This window comes from Schistocerca piceifrons, chromosome 6 (assembly GCF_021461385.2).
Source record: "Schistocerca piceifrons isolate TAMUIC-IGC-003096 chromosome 6, iqSchPice1.1, whole genome shotgun sequence".
Lineage (NCBI taxonomy): Eukaryota > Metazoa > Arthropoda > Insecta > Orthoptera > Acrididae > Schistocerca > Schistocerca piceifrons.
The window spans coordinates 340,191,656-340,212,014 of NC_060143.1; the positions used below are offsets into that span (position 1 = coordinate 340,191,656).

The 20,359-nt window shown below is 43.3% G+C and overlaps 1 protein-coding gene across 1 annotated transcript in view; it reads right to left on the reverse strand.

Moving 5' to 3' along the window:
- LOC124803312 (odorant receptor Or2-like) overlaps positions 1 to 20,359 on the reverse strand; it is a 64,128-nt gene that overhangs the window by 21,236 nt on the left and 22,533 nt on the right. Inside the window, exon 2 of the mRNA XM_047264496.1 lies at positions 4,231 to 4,619. Coding sequence (XP_047120452.1) covers positions 4,231 to 4,619 — 389 coding nt within the window. The remainder of the gene's footprint in view (positions 1 to 4,230; positions 4,620 to 20,359) is intronic.

Genomic DNA, 20,359 nt, shown 5'->3' on the forward strand with positions numbered 1-20,359 from the left:
AGTTAGATATAATGGGAATTAGTGAGGTTCGGTGGCAGGAGGAACAAGACTTTTGGTCAGGTGAATACAGGGTTATAAATACAAAATGAAATAGGGGTAACGCAGGAGTAGGTTCAATAATGAATAAAAAATAGGAGTGCGGGTAAGCTACTACCAACAGCGTAGTGAACGCATTATTGTGGCCAAGATAGACACGAAGCCCATGCCTACTACAGTAGTACAAGTTTATATGTCAACTAGCTCTGCAGATGATGAAGAAATTGATGAAATGTATGATGAGATAAAAGAAATTATCCAGGTAGTGAAGGGAGACGAAAATTTGACAGTCATGGGTGACTGGAATCCGAGAGTAGGAGAAGGGAGAGAAGGAAACATAGTGGGTGAATATAGATTGGGGGAGAGAAATGAAAGAGGAAGCCGTTTGGTAGAATTTTGCACAGAGCAAAACCAAATCATAGCTAACACTTGGTTCAAGATTCATAAAAGATGGTTGTATACATGGAAGAATATAGATTATATAATGGTAAGACAGAGATTTAGGAACCAGGTTGTAAATTGTAAGACATTTCCAGGGGCAGATGTGGACTCTGACCACAATCTATTGGTTATGAACTGTAGATTAAAACTGAAGAAGATGGGACTCGGATAAACTGAAAGAACCAGAGGTTGTACAGAGATTCAGGGAGAGCATAAGGGAATAATTGACAGGAATGGGGGAAAGAAATACAGTAGAAGAAGAATGGGTAGCTCTGAGGGATGAAGTAGTGAAGGCAGCAGAGGATCAAGTAGCTAAAAAGACGAGGGCTAGTAGAAATCCTTGGGTAACAGAAAAAATATTGAATTTAATTGATGAAAGGTGAAAATATCAAAACGCAGTAAATGAAGCAGGCAAAAGGGAATACAAACGTCTGAAAAATGAGATCGACAGGAAATGAAATGGCTAAGCAGGAATGGCTAGAGGACAAATGTAAGGATGTAGAGGCTTATCTCACTAGGGATAAGATAGATACTGCCTACAGCAAAATTAAAGAGACCTTTGGAGAAAAGAGAGCCACTTGTATGAATATCAAGAGCTCAGATGGAAACCCAGTTCTAAGCGAAGAAGGGAAAGCAGAAAGGTGGAAAGAGTATATAGAGGGTCTATACAAGGGCGATGTATTTGAGGACAATATTATGGAAATGGAAGAGGATGTAGATGAAGATAAAATGGGAGATACGATACTGCGTGAAGAGTTTGACAGAGCATTGAAAGACCTGAGTCGAAACAAGACCCCGGGAGTAGACAACATTCCATTAGAACTACTGATAGGCAGTTTGGATTCCGCAGAAATGCTGGAACACGTGAGGCAATACTGACCCTACGACTTATCTTAGAAAATAGATTAAGGTAAAGGCAAACCTATCTTTCTAGCATTTGTAGACTTAGAGAAAGTTTTGACAATGTTGACTGGACTATTCTCATTCAAATTCTAAAGGTGGCAGGGGTAAAATACAGGGAGCGAAAGGCTATTTACAATTTGTACAGAAACCAGATGGCAGTTGAGGGACATGAAAGGGAAGCAGTGCTTGGGAAGGGAGTGAGACAGGGTTGTAGCCTGTCCCCTATGTATTTAAGTCTGTATATTGAGCAAGCAGTAAAGGAAACAAAAGAAAAATTCGGAGCAGGTATTAAAGTCCATGGAGAAGAAATAAAAACGTTGACGTTCGCCGATGACATTGTAATTGTGTCAGAAACAGCAAAGGACTTGGAAGAGCAGTTGAACGGAATGGTCAGTGTCTTGAAAGAAGGATACATGATGAACATCAACAAAAGCAAAACGAGGATAATGGAATGTAGTCGAGTTAAGTCGGGTGATGCTGAGGGAATTAGATTAGGAAATGAGACACTTAAAGTAGTAAAAGAGTATTGCTATTTGGGGAGCACAATAACTGATGATGGTCGAAGTAGAGAGGATATAAAATGTAGACTGGCAATGGGAAGGAAAGCGTTCCTGAAGAAGAAAAATTTGTTAACATCAAGTATAGATTTAAGTGTCAGGAAGTCGTTTCTGAAAGTATTTGTATGGAGTGTAGCCATGTATGGAAGTGAAACATGGACGATAAATAGTTTGGACAAGAAGAGAATAGAAGCCATAGAAATGTGGTGCTACAGAAGAATGCTGAAGATTAGATGGGTAGATCACATAACTAATGAGGAGGTATTGAATAGAATTGGGGAGAAGAGGAGTTTGTGGCACAACTTGACAAGAAGAAGGGACCGGTTGGTAGGACATGTTCTGAGGCATCAAGGGATCGCTAATTTAGCATTGGAGGGCAGCGTGGAGGATAAAAATCGTAGAGGGAGACCAAGAGATGAATACACTAAGCAGATTCAGAAGGATGTAGGTTGCAGTGAGTACTGGGAGATGAAGAAGCTTGCACAGGATAGAGTGGCATGGAGAGCTGCATCAAACCAGTCTTGGGACTGAAGACCACAACATTCATTAATGTTAAGACTACTCACACCTGTAGACTGATTCGTTCCATATCATTGCCATAAAACAGTCGTTCGAGTAATCTACGGAATTCGTAACTAACCAGCTACTGTATATGGCGTGCAGATCCTCTTATAAGTGATTTGCCATTACCTTGGATGATGTGTCAGACATGTTACCACCAATAATATCTTATATCTTATGCCATCACTACAACTGATGTTGCAGAAACCTTTGAGATTCAGCTCAGGACATTGGAGCACATCTTGTACGCCAGAGACTAGACAGTGTCACCTCTCCCGTGCATGCCTACCAGACTGTAATGATTATTCTGCCAACTCCGACCTGATACATCTAACATGGAAACCACAAAGCTGCGATTTATCTCCGTCGGCTATTGTCGCAGACGTATTTTCAGTACAGGGGCAATAATATGCTGAACCACAAATTCGTGTAATATAGATCAAAGTGTCTATGGGAAACATATTATGCCCTCGGTGGCAACTAATACTCAACCATTCTTTGTGCCACAGCGACTTTTCATGTTAAACTGGCAAGGAGCAGAAAATTAGTGATGATACATCTCTGAAAAACAATTCGTCTGTTACCATAGTGCTTCCTTGTGGATCAATACTGTTGGAATTCTGTCCAGCTGGATTATTTCTAACTGCTCTCATCCAGAAAAGTTTAAAGAGAATTTAACAAGGCATTGCATTATGCTAGAGGTTTCTTCTAAGAAGCTAAGAGAACGGCTAGTGGCTGTGACCTTCGATACGAAAAGATATAGCTTCATGTTGTGAGTAATGGAAGGTGGTAAACGTGAAACAGCAAGTTAAGGAACCAGAAAACTGGATACAGTAGAGTAGAGTGTTGTACTGGAAGTAGTGCACCTAGGTAAACATTACGCTTCTTGGTCGGTATTTCAGTCTATGATAGATTTTGAAATCACATGAAGGATCGCGCAGTAGAGACGGCCATAAGCAGAGTCCGGTATTTTCTACTGTATTTGTTGTTACGAGATGTCAGGCTGTATTTTCTGCCACACTTGTAAATATTTATAGTTCTACATATTTAAGCGCTGCATGATACACAGCCGGAAAAAGCGCAAGATCAAAAAACAATTAACTTAGGGTAATGATATTTCGGAAATACATTTGTTAAGGTAACATATTTAAGTGATTAACATAATAAGGTCAGAGATTAATGTAAGCGCGACGTAAGCCATTTTAAATATGGAATGCTGGTACATTACGGTTCGGTGTAACCGCCAGACTGTTGAATGCAAGCAAGTGCATACATTGTGTTGTACAGTCGAATGGATTTCACATACAAACACAACTTTCGTCCTCATCTGCGGAGGATGTTTTCAAGGAGGATCGTAGCTTCTTTGAATGTCAGATTCACACAATGATTCGCTCAGTAGCGAGACAGGGTGTGAATCGGACACTCAAGAAGCTATGATCCCCTTTTAAAATGTTCTCCGCAGGCGAGGACGAAACATTTGGTTTATATGTAAAATACATTCGATCACGGCATAAAATCCCGGAAGATTTTGTTAATTGTGATGTCTCCATCAGTGGAAGTTTACATTTTACACAGAGATAAAGAACGTTGTGTCAAGTTAGTGGCAGATTAAGTTCTCCCTCAGATCGAATTTCTCAGTGGTCTCTATTCTTACTTAATAATAGTTTGATGGTGGAGGATATTTTGGCGTATCCTGTCCTGTAATTGCCCTGTATGACCATTTCCGACAGACTTCTTCTGTTTAATCTCCTCATCTCCTTTCGCCACATTGACCAAATTTCTGCTGAGAATTCTCAGTTGCAGACGTAACTGCACAATTAGGCTGACGCTGAAGGAGTCGGAAGCCATGGTCATAACTGCCGAGTGTAGAGTGGCAATCGCGCAGAAGATCCAGTTGACGATGAATACCAGGGGCCTCGTCACGTCATATGGCAACACCATCTCGAACGGGACGCCCTCCACGGTGAAGCCGAAGCATATCACTGGGAAGACGAGCCACCACATGCTGCCGGCCGCACCGAAGCACAGGTAGGCCTTCACCACGCGTCGTAGGCGGCGACCGTGATCGCGCAGCAGAGGGACGTCTTCTGCCGTCAGGAACTCCACAAAATCGCGCTCCACCTGCCGACAGTACGACATCGGATGGAAAACTGCTCCCTGTTATCTAATGTTTAAAAAGTGATCATATGCAGTGTGCCATTGTATCTTATACTGGTTCCCAAAACCCCAATTACATCATATTGAGCTGGTGTATAAGTTCGCAGGCTTTTTCCAATACTTAAAGAAAACAGACACACATAAAAGAGATCCTCGTCATCAGCAATCTATTCTCCTTCACTACTTTCAATAGCCTAAAATGGTTCAAATGGCTCTGAGCACTATGGGACTTAACATCTGCGGTCATCAGCCCCCTAGAACTTAGAACTACACTACTGGCCATTAAAATTGCTACACCACGAAGATGACGTGCTACAGACGCGAAATTTAACCGACAGGAAGAAGATGCTGTGATATGCAAATGATTAGCTTTTCAGAGCATTCACACAAGGTTGGCGCCGCTACAACGTGCTGACAGGAGGAAAGTTTCCAACCGATTTCTCATCCACAAACACCAGTTGACCGGCGTTGCCTGATGAAACGTTGTTGTGATGCCTCGTGTAAGGAGAAGAAATGCGTACCATCACGTTTCTGATTTTGAAAAAGGTCGGATTGTAGCCTATCGCGATTGCGGTTTATCGTATCGCGACATTTCTGCTCGTGTTGGTCGAGATCCAATGACTGTTAGCAGAATATCGAATCGGTGGGTTCATGAGGGTAATACGGAACGCCGTGCTGGATACCAACGGCCTCGTATCACTAGCAGTCGAGATGACAGGCATCTTATCCGCATGGCTGTAACGGATCGTGCAGCCACGTCTCGATCCCTGAGTCAACAGATGGGGACGTTTGCAAGACAACAACCATCTGCACGAACAGTTCGACGACATTTGCAGCAGCATGGACTATCAGCTCGGAGACCATGGCTGCGGTTACCCTTGACGCTGCATCACAAAGAGGAGCGCCTGCGATGGTGTACTCAACGATGAACGTGGGTGCACGAATGGCAAAACGTCATTTCTTCGGATGAATCCAGGTTCTGTTTACAGCATCGTGATGGTCGCATCCGTGTTTGTCGACATCGCGGTGAACGCACATTGGAAGCGTGTATTCGTCATCGCCATATTGGCGTATCACCCGGCATGATGGTATGGGGTGCCATTGGTTACACGTCTCGGTCACCTCTTGTTGACATTGACGGCACTTTGAACAGTGGGCGTTACATTTCAGATGTGTTATGACCCGTGGCTCTACCCTTCATTCGATCCATGCGAAACCCTACATTTCAGCAGGATAATGCACGACGGCATATTGCAGGTCCTGTGCGGGCCTTTCTGGATACAGAAAATGTTCGACTGCTGCCCTGGCCAGCACATTCTCTAGATCTCTCACCAATTGAAAACGTCTGGTCAATGGTGGCCGAGCAACTGGCTCGTCACAATACGCCAGTCACTACCCTTGATGAGCTGTGGTATCGTGTTAAAGGTGCATGGGCAGCTGTACCTGTACACGCCATCCAAGCTCTTTTTGACTTAATGCCGAGGCGTATCAAGAGAGGCCAGAGGTGGTTGTTCTGGGTACTGCTTTCTCAGGATCTATGCACCCAAATTGCGTCAAAGTGTAATCACATGTCAGTTCTAGTATAATATATTTGTCCAATGAATTTATTGGCCAGTAGTGTACTTAAACCTAACTAACCTAAGGACATCACACACATCCATGTCCGAGGCAGGATTGGAACCTGCGACAACAGCGGTCGAGCGGTTCCAGACTGAAGCGCCTAGAACCGCTCGCCCACAGCGGACCGCTCAATAGTCTAACAAAGCTGGAGTAATAGAAATCAAACGTCAGAAGCAATGGTTACACCTCGGAGAAGCAATTCCTAGTACGCCACACCGTCGCTGTTCCAGCAGATACATAATATCATCTGTTGTGGATCCGCGCAGGGCTTCATACGGGGAGTTTCTTCTTTGTTTGGGCACAACCATTCCTTTCATTTCCTTACGTTAACATAAAGACACCATTTGTCATCTCCTCAACAGTAGCGATACAGGATAGGAATGGTCGGATAGATTTCAGCACATTTACCAGTTCTCGAATCCACTTACGTGGATCGTAGTGGATTAATCCGTTTAAACTATCTTCATCAAACCGCGAAGGCCTTCCTGAAGGCGGAGAGTCACCAATATCAAACCGATCGTCTTTAAAACGAGAAAACAATTTTCTTGCCTTACTCTGTCCAGTGCCATTACCCTTATACCTGCTGCAAATATTTCTGGCTGCCTCCACCGCTGCCACCCAATACTCACCTCAAACAGAGAAAAATGTCTGAAACGTTCCATTTTCTCGAACTGGTATCCCATTTTCTAGTGTCTAGATGTCTACTCACTATCTCCAAACAACAAAATGCCAATATGCAAATCCAAACAGCAACACTGAACTACAAATAAAAAATAACCGTTGTTAAATAAACCTATAGTAACTGGAATACCAAAACGAAATAAAACGGATTTATGCACCCACTTAATAAGAAAATTCTTCCATTACAGTAAGCACATCGTCATGGATGCGGATAAAGCCAGTACCAGGTTGAAGTGGGAAAATTTAGTACCTACTTAATTGGTACTCTAAAAATTGTGCGTGGCTTCGATTGTGTCTCAGTTCAATAATGGCTGCCTCTTCACGATGATCCACATCTACAAGATTACTCTGCCACTCACAATAAAATGCCTGGCAGAGGGTTCAATGAACGACCTTCAAGCTGTCTCTATACCGTTCCACTCTCGAACGGCACGCGGGAAAAAACGAGCCCTGATTTCTCTTATTTTATCGTGATGATCATTTCTCCCTATGTAAGTAGGTGCCAACAGAATGTTCCCGCAATCGGAGGAGAAAACTGCTGATTGAAATTTCATGAGAAGTCCCGTCGCAACGAAAACGCCTTTGTTTTAATGGTTGCCTCTCCAACTCGCGTATCATGTCTTTGACACTATCTCCCCTATTTCGCGATAATACAAAGCGAGTTGCCCTTCTTTGTACTTTTACGATGTTATCCGTCAGTCCTATCTGATGCAGATCCCACAGAATAGGGTGGACAAGCGTGGTGTAAGCAGTCTCTTTAGTAGACCTGTTGCACTTTCTAAGTGTTCTGCCAGTGAATCGCAGTCTTTGGTTTGCTCTACCCACAATATTATCTATGTGATCGTTCCAATTTAGGTTATTTGTAATTGTAATCCCTAAGTATTTAGTTGACTTTACAGCCTTCAGATTTGTGTGACTTATCGCGTAATCGAAATTTAGCTGATTTCTTTTAGTGCTCATGTGAATAACTTCACACTTTTCTTTTATCTGGGTGAATTGCCACTTTTCACACCACACAGATATCTTATCTAAATATTTTGCAAATTGTTTTGATCATCTGATGACTTTACAAGACGGTAAATGACAGCATCATCTGCAAACAATCTAAGACAGCTACTCAGATTGTCTCCTATGTCGTTAATACAGATCAGGAATAGTACAGGGTCTATAGCACTTCCTTGGGAAACGCCGGATATTACTTCTGTTTTACTCGATTACTTTCCGTCTATTACTACGAACTGTGACCTTTCTAACAGGAAATCACGAATCCAGTCGCACAACTGAGGCGATACTTTGTAGGCACGCAGTTTGGTAAGAAGACGCTTGTGAGGAACGGTGTCAAATGCCTTCTGGAAATCTAAAAATATGGAATCAATTTGACATCCCCTGTCGACAGCACTTATTACTTCATAAGTATAAAGAGCTAGTTGTGTTTCACAAGAACGATATTTTCTGAATCCGTGCTGACTATGTGTTAATAGATCGTTTTCTTCGAGGTACTTGATAATGTTCGAATACAGTATATGTTCCAAAACCCTACTGCAAATCGACATTAGTCATATAAGCCTGTAATTCAGCGGATTACTCCTACTTCCCTTTTTGGGTATTGGTGTGACTTGAGCAATTTTCCAGTCTTTAGGTGGCGATCTTTCAGTGAGCGAGCGGTTGTATATAATTTCTAAATATGGAACTATTTTATCAGCATACTCTGAAAGGAACCTGACTGGTATACAATCTGGATAGGAGACTCTGCCTTTATTAAGTGATTTAAGCTGCTTTGTTACACCAAGGATATCTACTTCTATGTTTCTCATCTTGGCAGTTGTTCTTGATTGGAATTCGGGAATATTTTCTTCGTCTTCTTTGGTGAAGAAGTTTCGAAAAACCGTGTTTAATAACTCTGCTTTAGTGGCACTGTCATCAGTGACTTCACCGTTGTTATCGCGCAGTGAATGAATTGATTGAGTCTTGCCATTGGTGTGCTTTATGCATGACCAGAATCTTTTTGGGTTTTCTGCCAGATTTCGAGACAGAATTTCGTTTTGGAAATTATTAAAAGCATCTCGCATTGATGTTGTGACCGATGGTGAGAAAAAACCCCTACTTGGTTGGTGAGAGCCATCTTCTTGTGTTTAGGTATACCGGAAGCTGAGTCGACAGAGACGGCCAAGGCAGACAGCAACTCTGCTAAGGACTCGAGCCAGCCAGTGGCACCTTCTCACCCGTGGCAGGTCACGATGCTGTCCAGAATCTAACTCTGGACCGAAGCCTGGAGAACAGCTGAGGATGGCCGATGGCAGGTACAACGGCGAGTGGTTCAGGACAGGCGACAGTAGAGTGTACGCTGCCAGGGCCTGAGCAGTCATTGGTCTTGGATCACGGCCCAGTAACGACTGTGGCAGCGGCGACATTTATTTTGTGGCTCCAAGGTTGCTAACTGGTGACGACTGAAACATAGCAGGCGGCATGCGTCGCCCTGCCGTGCCGATCATGACTGGGGTTTAAATACAGCCGCTAGGCACTGGCCCAGCGCAAGGGGCTACATCTCTGTGTTATCACAGAAATGTCTAGATCAGGTTCAGTGACCATGGCCGTGGGATGAACTACAGAAACTTCCTGGAGGCTGGTCAACGTTAACAGGACACAGTGACGGCTTCTGTTGAGTTGCTGTATCAGCAGGAGCATGAACTGGTGTTGGCTATTGCTTGGTCCTAGCGCTGTGTCCATGACTCTGAGGATGTCTTTTCCTTTACAGTGAAAAACAGAGTTAGCTCACACTTTTGAGGGTTTGTTACCGCAGTTATCTTTGTTTCTCTGAAAATAACTTGACAACAGTGCAGAAACTTGTAATATATAATCACCAAAATGTACAACACTAAACACAAAGTGGTGCACACCCAACAGACGTTAAAGCACTGTGGGAAAAGCTCTGAATAGCGTTGTTGTGCCACTCTGTTACTGCATTTAGTGAACTCATACAAGTGGAGCACACCAGCCAATTCTTCAGCAAATCTATCCATACAGATGTATTGCTGTTAACGTACAACAAACGCCTCCAAAAACCATGTCCGAGACGGAAGTGAGCTGTGCCGAATGCTAGCTTCAGGTAGCACACTTAAGTACCCATTACTGTCGTCAAGAGCTAGCACAGTAGGTCAACGGAACAAGTTGGTTTATAAACAACTCACACATTGAAAATTGAAACTTCCTGGCAGATTAAAACTGTGTGCCGGACCGAGACTCGAACTCGGGACCTTTGCCTTTCGCGGGCAAGTGCTCTAACAACTGAGCTACCCAAGCACGACTCACGCCCCGTCCTCACAGCCCTACTTCTGCCAGTACCACGTCTCCTACCTTCCAAACTTTCTCATTCTGGAACTCACACATTGTTTACCGCAGACAGTTTCACTGTTGTACAAAAACGAAAATAAGAGGGTGTAAGAAATCAATCTAAATAAATCTACTATGTGAAAAGCCACCGGAGACCACGGCTCCCCATTCCCAAAATTTTCAGAAAATTTCTCTGATCAAGCTCCAAAATATTTTCTGTGAAGTTCAGTTTCACACTCTATACAGGGCTATTACAAATTCACTGTAGCTCCATTCATTGACATATGGTCACGACACACTACAGATACGTAGAAAAACTCATGAAGTTTTGTTCGACTGAAGCCGCACTTCAGGTTTCTGCCGCCAGAGCGCTCGAGAGCGCAGTGAGACGAAATGGCGACAGGAGCCGAGAAAGCGTATGTCGTGCTTGAAATGCACTCACATCAGTCAGTCATAACAGTGCAACGACACTTCAGGACGAAGTTCAACAAAGATCCACCAACTGCTAACTCCATTCGACGATGGTATGCGCAGTTTAAAGCTTCTGGATGCCTCTGTAAGGGGAAATCAACGAGTCGGCCTGCAGTGAGCGAAGAAACGGTTGAACGCGTGCGGGCCAGTTTCACGCGTAGCCCGCGGAAGTCGACGAAAAAGCAAGCAGGGAGCTAAACGTACCACAGCCGACGGTTTGGAAAATCTTACGGAAAAGGCTAAAGCAGAAGCCTTACCGTTCACAATTGCTACAAGCCCTGACACCCGATGGAAAACCGATGGATCGGTCGTGGTGGAGATCATGATCAGCAATTCATGTCATGGCCTCCACGCTCTCCCGACTTAACCCCATGCGATTTCTTTCTGTGGGATTATGTGAAAGATTCAGTGTTTAAACCTCCTCTACCAAGAAACGTGCCAGAACTGCGAGCTCGCATCAACGATGCTTTCGAACTCATTGATGGGGACATGCTGCGCCGAGTGTGGGAGGAACTTGATTATCGGCTTGATGTCTGCCGAATCATTAAAGGGGCACATATCGAACATTTGTGAATGCCTAAAAAAACTTTTTGAGTTTTTGTATGTGTGTGCAAAGCATTGTGAAAATATCTCAAATCATAAAGTTATTGTAGAGCTGTGAAATCGCTTCAATCATTTGTAATAACCCTGTACTTGCCTATTGGTCGGAACGTACGAGGGGGATTCAATAAGCAATGCAGCACGTTTTCTTTCTGAATGCAGGTTTGTTTTATTCAGGATTCCAAGACACAGCATTATTTCCTACTATTTTTCAACATAATCTCCGTTCAGTTCAATGATCTTTCGCTACCTTAGTGGAGGGGTTGTCTGTCGGCATGGTACCACTCTGCTGATCTATGTAAGAGCCAACGTCTTGCTGCAACAATAACTTCCCCATCATCGACGTACTGTTTCGCACGGAGTGCATCCTTCGTTGGACCAAACAGATGGAAGTCGGAAGGAGCGATGTCCGGGCTGTAGGATGTATGTGGATGAACAGTCCAATGAAGTTTTATGAGTCCCTCAGAGTTTGCTGATGAGGCCTTGATTTGTCATGTAGAAGGAGAAGTTCGTCTGCATTGTTGTGGAGATGAACACACAGTAGTAGTTTCATCAATTTTCTGAGGGTAGCACAATACACACCAAGTTGATCGTTGCACCATGAGGGAGGATATCAAACAGAATACCCCTTCAGAGTCCCACAAGACCGTCGCCATGACTTTACAGGCAGAGGGTGCGGCTTTGGACTTTTTCTTGATGAGGTGGTGTGGTACCGCTCCGTGGATTGCCGTTTTGTTTCCGTTTCGAAAGATGAACTCATGTATCATCGCCTGTGATGATGTTTGACATGTAATTGTTACGACCGCCCACGTAACGCGCAAGCAGTTCTGCACAGAGGGTCCTTCGTTGCTTTTAATGGTCTTCGGTTAGGAGGCGACGAACCCAGTGGGCACAGACCTTTGAGTACCCCAACTGGATACCACTACCAGTAGAGATGTCCAGTTGTGCAGCGAGGTGTTTGACTCTGTTCCGTCGACGACTTCGAGTGAGAGTATCCACACGATCCAACATTGCAAAAATCACAGCTGTGTGCAGCCGGCTGGCAAGCGGGAAATCGCACAGGTTTGCGCGACCTTGTTGCGATGATGAGAGGTGCCTCGTCCAAGGGCTCATCATGCTTTTGTACACTGCTACGTCTTTGTAGACATTCTGCAGGCACTTGCGAATACCTGCGATGCTCTGCTTTTCCGCCAATATAAACTCAATGACAGCTCTCTGCTTGGAACGCACCTCAGTTACAGACGCCATTTTGAAGGCTACTAATAGCGCCGCCACGTATTGGAACTTCATGAAACTATAGAGGCTGAAGCGGGAATATCCCATGCACGATGTCCGACAGTAAATTCCGCATTTTTTTCACCCGAAATTGATCGAGAAAACCATGTATTGCATTATATATTGAACATCCCTCGCACAAACTAATCACATATAACTGGGCTGCAGATATAAAGGCTTCCATGTAATTGACAGTAAAGGTTCGGATGTTTAGAGAACTGGTGTTCTATTACCAAGACAAAGAGATAAAAATATGATTGTCATTTAGAAATTATAAAGTGGAGCATATTAATCATAGTTACAAAAACATGTAGTCAATAACTGTTGAGATACAGTACACAAGGCACACCCACTTGTGGACAGCCACGTGTGCTGAAGGCTAATGCAACTGGTCTTTCAGTTAAACGACACTGATATTATACATGGAAAAATCTGTTGATTTTACTTCTTTAGAAGCAATATCGCAAGTTCTGGGAACGAAATTTAGCAATATAAGTGAAGAAAGTCTTCAAACTGTCGAAAAATGGTAAAATTTCGAGAAAATGAAGAAAGAATCTCATAATTTCGGGAAATACCTCTCTGAAACAGATAGTACCACAGCTCTATTAAGCCTTAGAGGAGAATACTCAACTAGTAGGGTGTTACGAGAGCAATTTTGATATGAAATTGACATGCAAATTAATTAAATTGATCAATTAATCACCCCCGCCCCGACTACGATCATCCCCACCCCCTCGCTGCCCATCCCCGCCCACAACCATGCCAACCCCCATACGTGGCCACACCCACCCCCACACCCACATGACGTCACGTATTTTTCGCAGCCCGCACTTGGGCTCCTCCGCCCCCTCTCCCATTCCCCACGCTCGCCCTCCCCAAACCTACCCTATTGGAAGGAATTTCGAATTTTGGCGGGAATTTCGAATTTGGTGGGAACTACTTTGTCCCAGGGTTGTGCTTTCTGCGACTCGAACCCTGATTCTACAGCATGGAAAGCCCAAGTGCACCCTCCAACAAATGGAAACTGTCCAGATGCAGCAGAGAAAGGTTAGGTTGGAGTACTTTATTTATTTTGGTCGGGAAACTGACGCAAAGATCGGTCCTAATTACGTAATTAATCATTAAGATTGGGCCTAATTACACAACCATATGCATAGCGCTACACAAGGACGGCATAAAATCGCAATACAACTCAAAAACTGACGATGCCATACAACTGGTGTTATCCTGCTGGGAAAATATTTCGCAATACCACTCGAAACTAGTAACAGACACACTCAAACTTTACCCTGCACCTACAAGCTGGTGGGAAAAAAGGTAGGGGTGTAAGGTACTATCATTATTCTTTTTGGTGGGAAATACTGATGAGGTGCTGGTGTTGGACAGAGAGGAGTTTAAAAATTGTGTTACCGGTAAGCATACAGTATCTGTCGTTGTTTGACATCATTATTCGCTACAGACACCTACTCAAAAACCACCCTACATCACAGGTAATCGAAGCCAATACACGCCATCGCAGCTGATGGGAAAAATGTGTCACAGTTCTAATTACACTTTGAAAACGTCGTGAAAAAAAACCAGCACTCGTAATGGACAGGTCACAATGCAGCACATGTACTGATGAGAATCGTTGTCCTGAAGGAGTGCAAGGGGGCCAGTAGGTGAACGTGCATTCTCCTTGATGTACAATCCCAAATTGCCGAAAACGAAGGCCCTCTCAATTGCCCTAGCACCCCCCCCCCTCCCCCCTGCCTCCCTTCATCCACCTACGGGGAGGACACATGCTTCTTCAAACAGCCAGATGCTCCACAGAGTGCCTTGCACCCCGCTACCACCCCTCTGGCCGCTGACAACACCAGGCATTCCGCTACCCTCCGCAGTCACCCGCAACATGCGGCATGCCTTGAGGTGACTGTCCTAGACAACAGAAAAGGGAACTTTTGTAGCACAACCCATCCATCCGGAGATCAGTCCAGATGGCTTTTTCAAAATTCGGCTGCTTGTGAAACAGGAAGCCACTTGTGCCAACAGTGTGCGCAGCCTCACACCGCAGTGCGTTCAGTACAAAACACGGCGCCAGCACCTTTCAGAACAAAACCGCGATAAATGACTGATATCCCGACCGAGAATTGTTTGTCTTAGGGAGAGCCGTCTCTTAGGGAGCTCGCCTGCAGCAGCCCACCGCTGCGCACTAAACTACTGAACATCAACGCGTCTCCTATAATAAAGCAACTATTAAAAAAGTAAAACACAATTGCAACAATAATAAATGTTCTCTTTCCATAAAAAAAGGCAAAGTCTATTTTCTTTTAGTTGTATGTGCAAAGTCGATATAGTTTTTTACGTTCGACTGCAGGATACAATTCACATGTCATTATTTTGTGACGTCCAATGCAGTGCACTGCCACAAATCACAAATGATCAGCAGAGACATGTCCACCATTTGTAAAATCAAAAAAAAATCTTGAACTATTTTGCTGCAAAAATTACCAATCACCATAGAATGTGCTCGTTATCTCAAAACCGTCATCGGAGTAAAGAGAAAGAGAGAATTTAAACTCCAAAGAAAAAAATCTATATTAAGCAATTTCTTTCAGCTTGCTGAACAAATTATACGACCGGAGAGCGTCTCTCGTGTTCAGTGTCTGTAAGTAAACTGTCTTGTACATGTGTATTACAAACATTTCAGACAATCTTTGACGCCATTGGCTAGAATGTCGGAAAGAAAATTCATTTCACCTTTGACAACAACAAGCTATGACACTATGACAGGTCCCCTTTCACAAATGCGATGGTATATATCAAATCGTGAGAGCCTGTCTCGCCCTGTGTAGGTGGGAGATTGAATTTCGTTAAAAGATATCGCCACAACGAAAAAAAAGAAACCTCTGTCAACCATTCCATGGTACTCTATCCATCTTCTCCACCCACCAGGATGCACATCATACCAATTTGATAGGCTAAGTAATTAAATTGATCTTGAGAGTCAGTTTGAATGGCGTCTTCTACTTTTTTTTTCAGTAGTCGGATTACACTCACAGGGACACTCACCAGGTAGGTCGAATGGCAATCCGTGGAGGGAAGACAATGTTCTTTTCGAAGAACGCTATTGAGAACCGACATTTGAACCTGACCACTCAGGAATTATACAGCCCACACCATACATTTCGCGTAAGAACTGCGCTATTAAGGACACGATTGTAGTGACTGTTGCTGTTACGTTCGTAAAAAGCGGTCTTGAGTCTACAGGCACTCACATGAGTTGCTGACAGTGTTACGCTTTCAGGTGGAATGCTGTCTGCGATTTGGAATCAGATACCCATTCTACCATGTACTGCATTGGATCCTGCAAAGACGTCTTTTAATTATTACAGCAACTCTAATCTCTCGAAAAGAGTCACCTTTTTCGAACCTATCTGCTAAGGATCCCATACAGCATAAACTCTGGCGCTATTTTTTAGACAGTCCGCCGGCCGGAGTGGCCGAGCGGTTCTAGGCGCTACGGTCGCAGGGTCGAATCCTGCCTCGGGTATGGATGTGTGCGATGTCCTTAGGTTAGTTAGGTTTAAGTAGTTCTAAGTCTAGGGGACTGATGACCTCAGATGTTAAGTCCCATAGTGCTTAGAGCCATTAGAACCATTTTGACCTCCGTTTAGTAGATCCCTTTTTTACGATTATATGACTTATATACTCTGCTCACTAGTTTAAGTTAATCTGGTGTGCACTGTTCCCTTATTTTATTCCTTAATTTGTCTGCAGCTATATGTAACTTCCTGTACTGGTTGGTATTGTTATGTTATTACATATTACCAATGTATATAAGACTTGCAACACGCTCTTTTTTTGGTCATTTATTTCATACTGGCACCATTGTTGTCTGTACACAGAGCCTGAAGAAGGTGTAGTAAAACGCTGAAACTGGTTGCCAAATAAAATAAGGTTGGAAAATTGACGGCTGAAAAGTGCTTAATTTGACATCCTCTATCGAACAGCCGAGTCCCGCAACCATCTTTAAAAGATGGACGTGCAGAGACTTCTTTCAAAGTGTTAAAAACGTGACAATGAAAGTGCCAAAACCGGGGAATACGGCAGGTGGTGCAAGCAGACAAACTTCAAGGTTCCCTGCAACATCCATACATATTTACTAGGTTTTAGATGTCAAATGTTTTGGAATCCACCTTGCACACACTTTCTTGAAGATCAGTACGTCATGAACAATATGGTGGGCTGATCCGACACTAGACGCCTGTTTTACCGTATCAACTCATCAGTTCTTGCAATGTTGTTCTCCATGAGTGCAAAGACAGAGTGTCCTGAGCGTGGCGAATCTTCAGCACTTGTTAAAACCGACTTGAACACTTGTGTTCGACTCAAACAACTCTCACCATATTGCACTGAATTTCGATTGGTTTCGAAACCTCGTCTAACAGAAATCTGACACTCCGCTGCTCCACGTTGGTGCAAACCTGCAAGGATGCCGCCACCTTATTCCCTGATCCCCAGCGTACCTTTCGCCAGGCAAATGTGCCAACCGCACCTGATAATAGTTCTAGGACACCACCATAACAAAGAAGCATAAACTCTGTCGAAGTTCTGTATTTTTTGTATAACTTCCCCGATTATTTATTGAATGGGCCTCGCATCTCTGTTCCGTTTATGCTCTTTCAATCTGCCTAGAATGGTTCACATTTCATGACTTCTCACTGTCGCGATGATGTCGCCGGTTCCCTCTTCTGCACTCACGTTAAATTTGACCCAGATCTCAAAAATACGAGCTAACCTATATCTACCAACAAACGAAACGAACGTCACTGTATAATTCCACCCCACAATAACATCACAATGCTAACACAACGATGATAAACTAGGCAAATGAGACAGGCTGTCCAGTCACAGGAATACCGCATCTGAAATAACACTTAAAATCACATGCACAACTATAGAACATACGCATGTGTATTTGACCTGCAGGTCTAGTGCTAACTAAATGCCATGTCAATTTCATGTACCGACAGCTGATATTTCTCTTTCCAAAAACTAAATAAATAAAAATAAATACAAACGAATTTTAAGCGAAATTATGCAGTGTCGAAAAAATTGTGCCAGTGTAGTCAAGACATTGAAAAGCATAACTAATAAACAATGGAGTCACAGAAACTGTGAACGTGTTTTTGCATGTATAGGGCCGTTGAAGAAACTAGCTGCCTGGACAGCACACCAAATAACGAGTAGAACGAAACAGGGTTGCAGTGATTTTGATACTAGAGTTTTTGGAACTAATTTTCCAGTGTGTCTGAGAAGGAACGTCTACAGTCAATATAGATTACCAGTTTTGACATTAAGTCAGAAAACCATTCAAAAACTGATGATGGCTCATCAAACATAAATGTGTGTTGGACATTACTACGAAAGACAGGAAAACGAACAAGTAGATCTGGGTCAAACTACAGTAAGACGTCAATAAATGAATAGTGGTAGATAGAACGTGAAGTATTAATAAAACACTACCAGGCAAAGAGTGCCACTAGACGGTTTCAGAGAAAACGGTAAGCTGCCGAAAACAAACGGATGGACGCCGGCAAGCCGAATACAAATCCGAAAGGACAAAACCAAAAGGAATTCCAAGATGATGCCTACAATCGTGGACACCTAACGAACAAAACCTGAACAGCAAACCGAGAGGAATAATCAAGACGTACGTGTCACTGTGCGTGAATAGTAACGTCAGTGACCGAAAAGCTTCAGGTGCATAAACACAACTGATCGAGGAACTGGCGCTCACTCTCCCCGTCGCCTATGCCGCCAGGGGGTGTCGCCACCCTCATACGGTGTCCAAACCGCCCGAGGTGCGGCCGTGAAACCATGCAACTCTACACCGCCAACGTTGGTACGTCCTTCTCGATATCGATGTCCTATTCAGCGACTATTCTAAAGTAACCAAATGAATAGATAGATGATGATTCAACGTAAATTTTTCTATATTCAGAAAGATAATGAAGGCCGAGACAAGGCTCCAATGAAAGATCAAAAAATGACATTAGAAAACATATAGGATGCATATCTTATCGTTGTACTGTAGGCTACGAATAATGGGAAGCCTACAAGAGGTCTTTGTCTAGCACACGACTGAAATAACGATGGTGGCGAATATTAAATCAACACCCCTTACACAACTGTGAATCGTGGAAAACTGCAACAGAACTTCATCTATAGAGCACATGACTTCAATAAAAATGGCTCTAAGCACTATGTGACTTAACATCTGAGGTCATCAGTGCCCTAGACTTAGAGCTACCTAAACCTAACTAAGGACATCGCACACATCCATACCCGAGGGTTCGAACCTGCGACCGCAGCAGCAGCGCGGTTCCGGACTGAAGCTCATGATTTCTGCACCTCCGTGTCTTGATGGAAAAATCTGTTTTCTTTTCGTAGTCCCACAAAACTATATACAATATTTTAATCTGCTAGAGAAGCAGCATTATATCTGATGAATGAAATATTACCAAGATAGAGCGAAGGTTATAGTGGAGCCGTGAGAAGAACTAGCCATAGAGAGTCGCTAGACGACGGTCGGCTTGGATAGTGGTTGCGATGTGGCCCACCTGGATAAACACTGAGTGAGAGATGTCATTATGCAAAAATGCCCAGCATACACAATGGACCTGCTGACGAGGACAGAACATTAAATGGGCAATGTTCCTAGAAACATTTCGAAACCAGAGCTGGTAGAGGACGACACTAGGACGTAACATGAAAGGTGATTCGAGAGCTGCTTAGGTATATCTTTATTACCCAAGTGTGGTCTGGGAGGCCTCAAAAAGTATTTATTACATATTAATTAAATAACTGCCATGGAACGTTTAACAATTGAAGGGGTTGTCGAAATTGAGATATTCACGCAATGACATTCTTAACGATGCCCTCCTCATCTTGGATTGAAGAAGCTCCGTCTTGCACCAGGAGGTGGCAGGTGATGGAGCAGTGCAGTTCTATACTCTGCCACCTGGTGTCTTTTTCAGAAGATACATAGTCACAAGCCACATCAAAATGGCTGAATGCTCATGTACATCTGAAGGTGCTTCGCACATTCTAGGCGTATATGCCAGTGACAGTAGTGTAAATGAGGATTCTGATCCTTTTGACAGTGATGGTGATGAGTCTTGGTGTCCATCAAGCAACAGTAATAGCTGTTTTCGGTAAGTATACAAAAATATTTCTTAATGATGATCATTGTTCAGTGGCTTGTGAGTTTGTTTCTCATAACATTGCTCTCACAGTTGATCGTCGTCTTTTGTGTTAATGAGGAACCTTTAGAGTTTATTTTTAATGAACACTGATTGCGGTAATAATATACTTTTCATAGCTACAAACTTGTAAGAGTATTTTTATTATCATTGCCATTTAAGCTGCATATAAGGATTTGTGTGGCTTGTGACTGTATCCCACGGAAGTTCTGTGACTATTTTTCTATTCATATTACAGCTTGAAATAAGTAGAGCAAATGAATTATCACTCCAGAACCCAAGCTTTTCAAGAAAAAGAAAGCGTAATATTGATCAGTGGAAAAAAATTAAGGCCAAACGTTGACATAACGTGGTCAGCAGTATGTGTCTTCTAAAACTAACAAGACTGTTCAAGCAGCATCTTTGGAAAGTCCCTGTGGTTGTTCAAATAAGTGCTATACCGAACTACTTGAAGAAAAGGAAAATATTTTGCACTCGTTT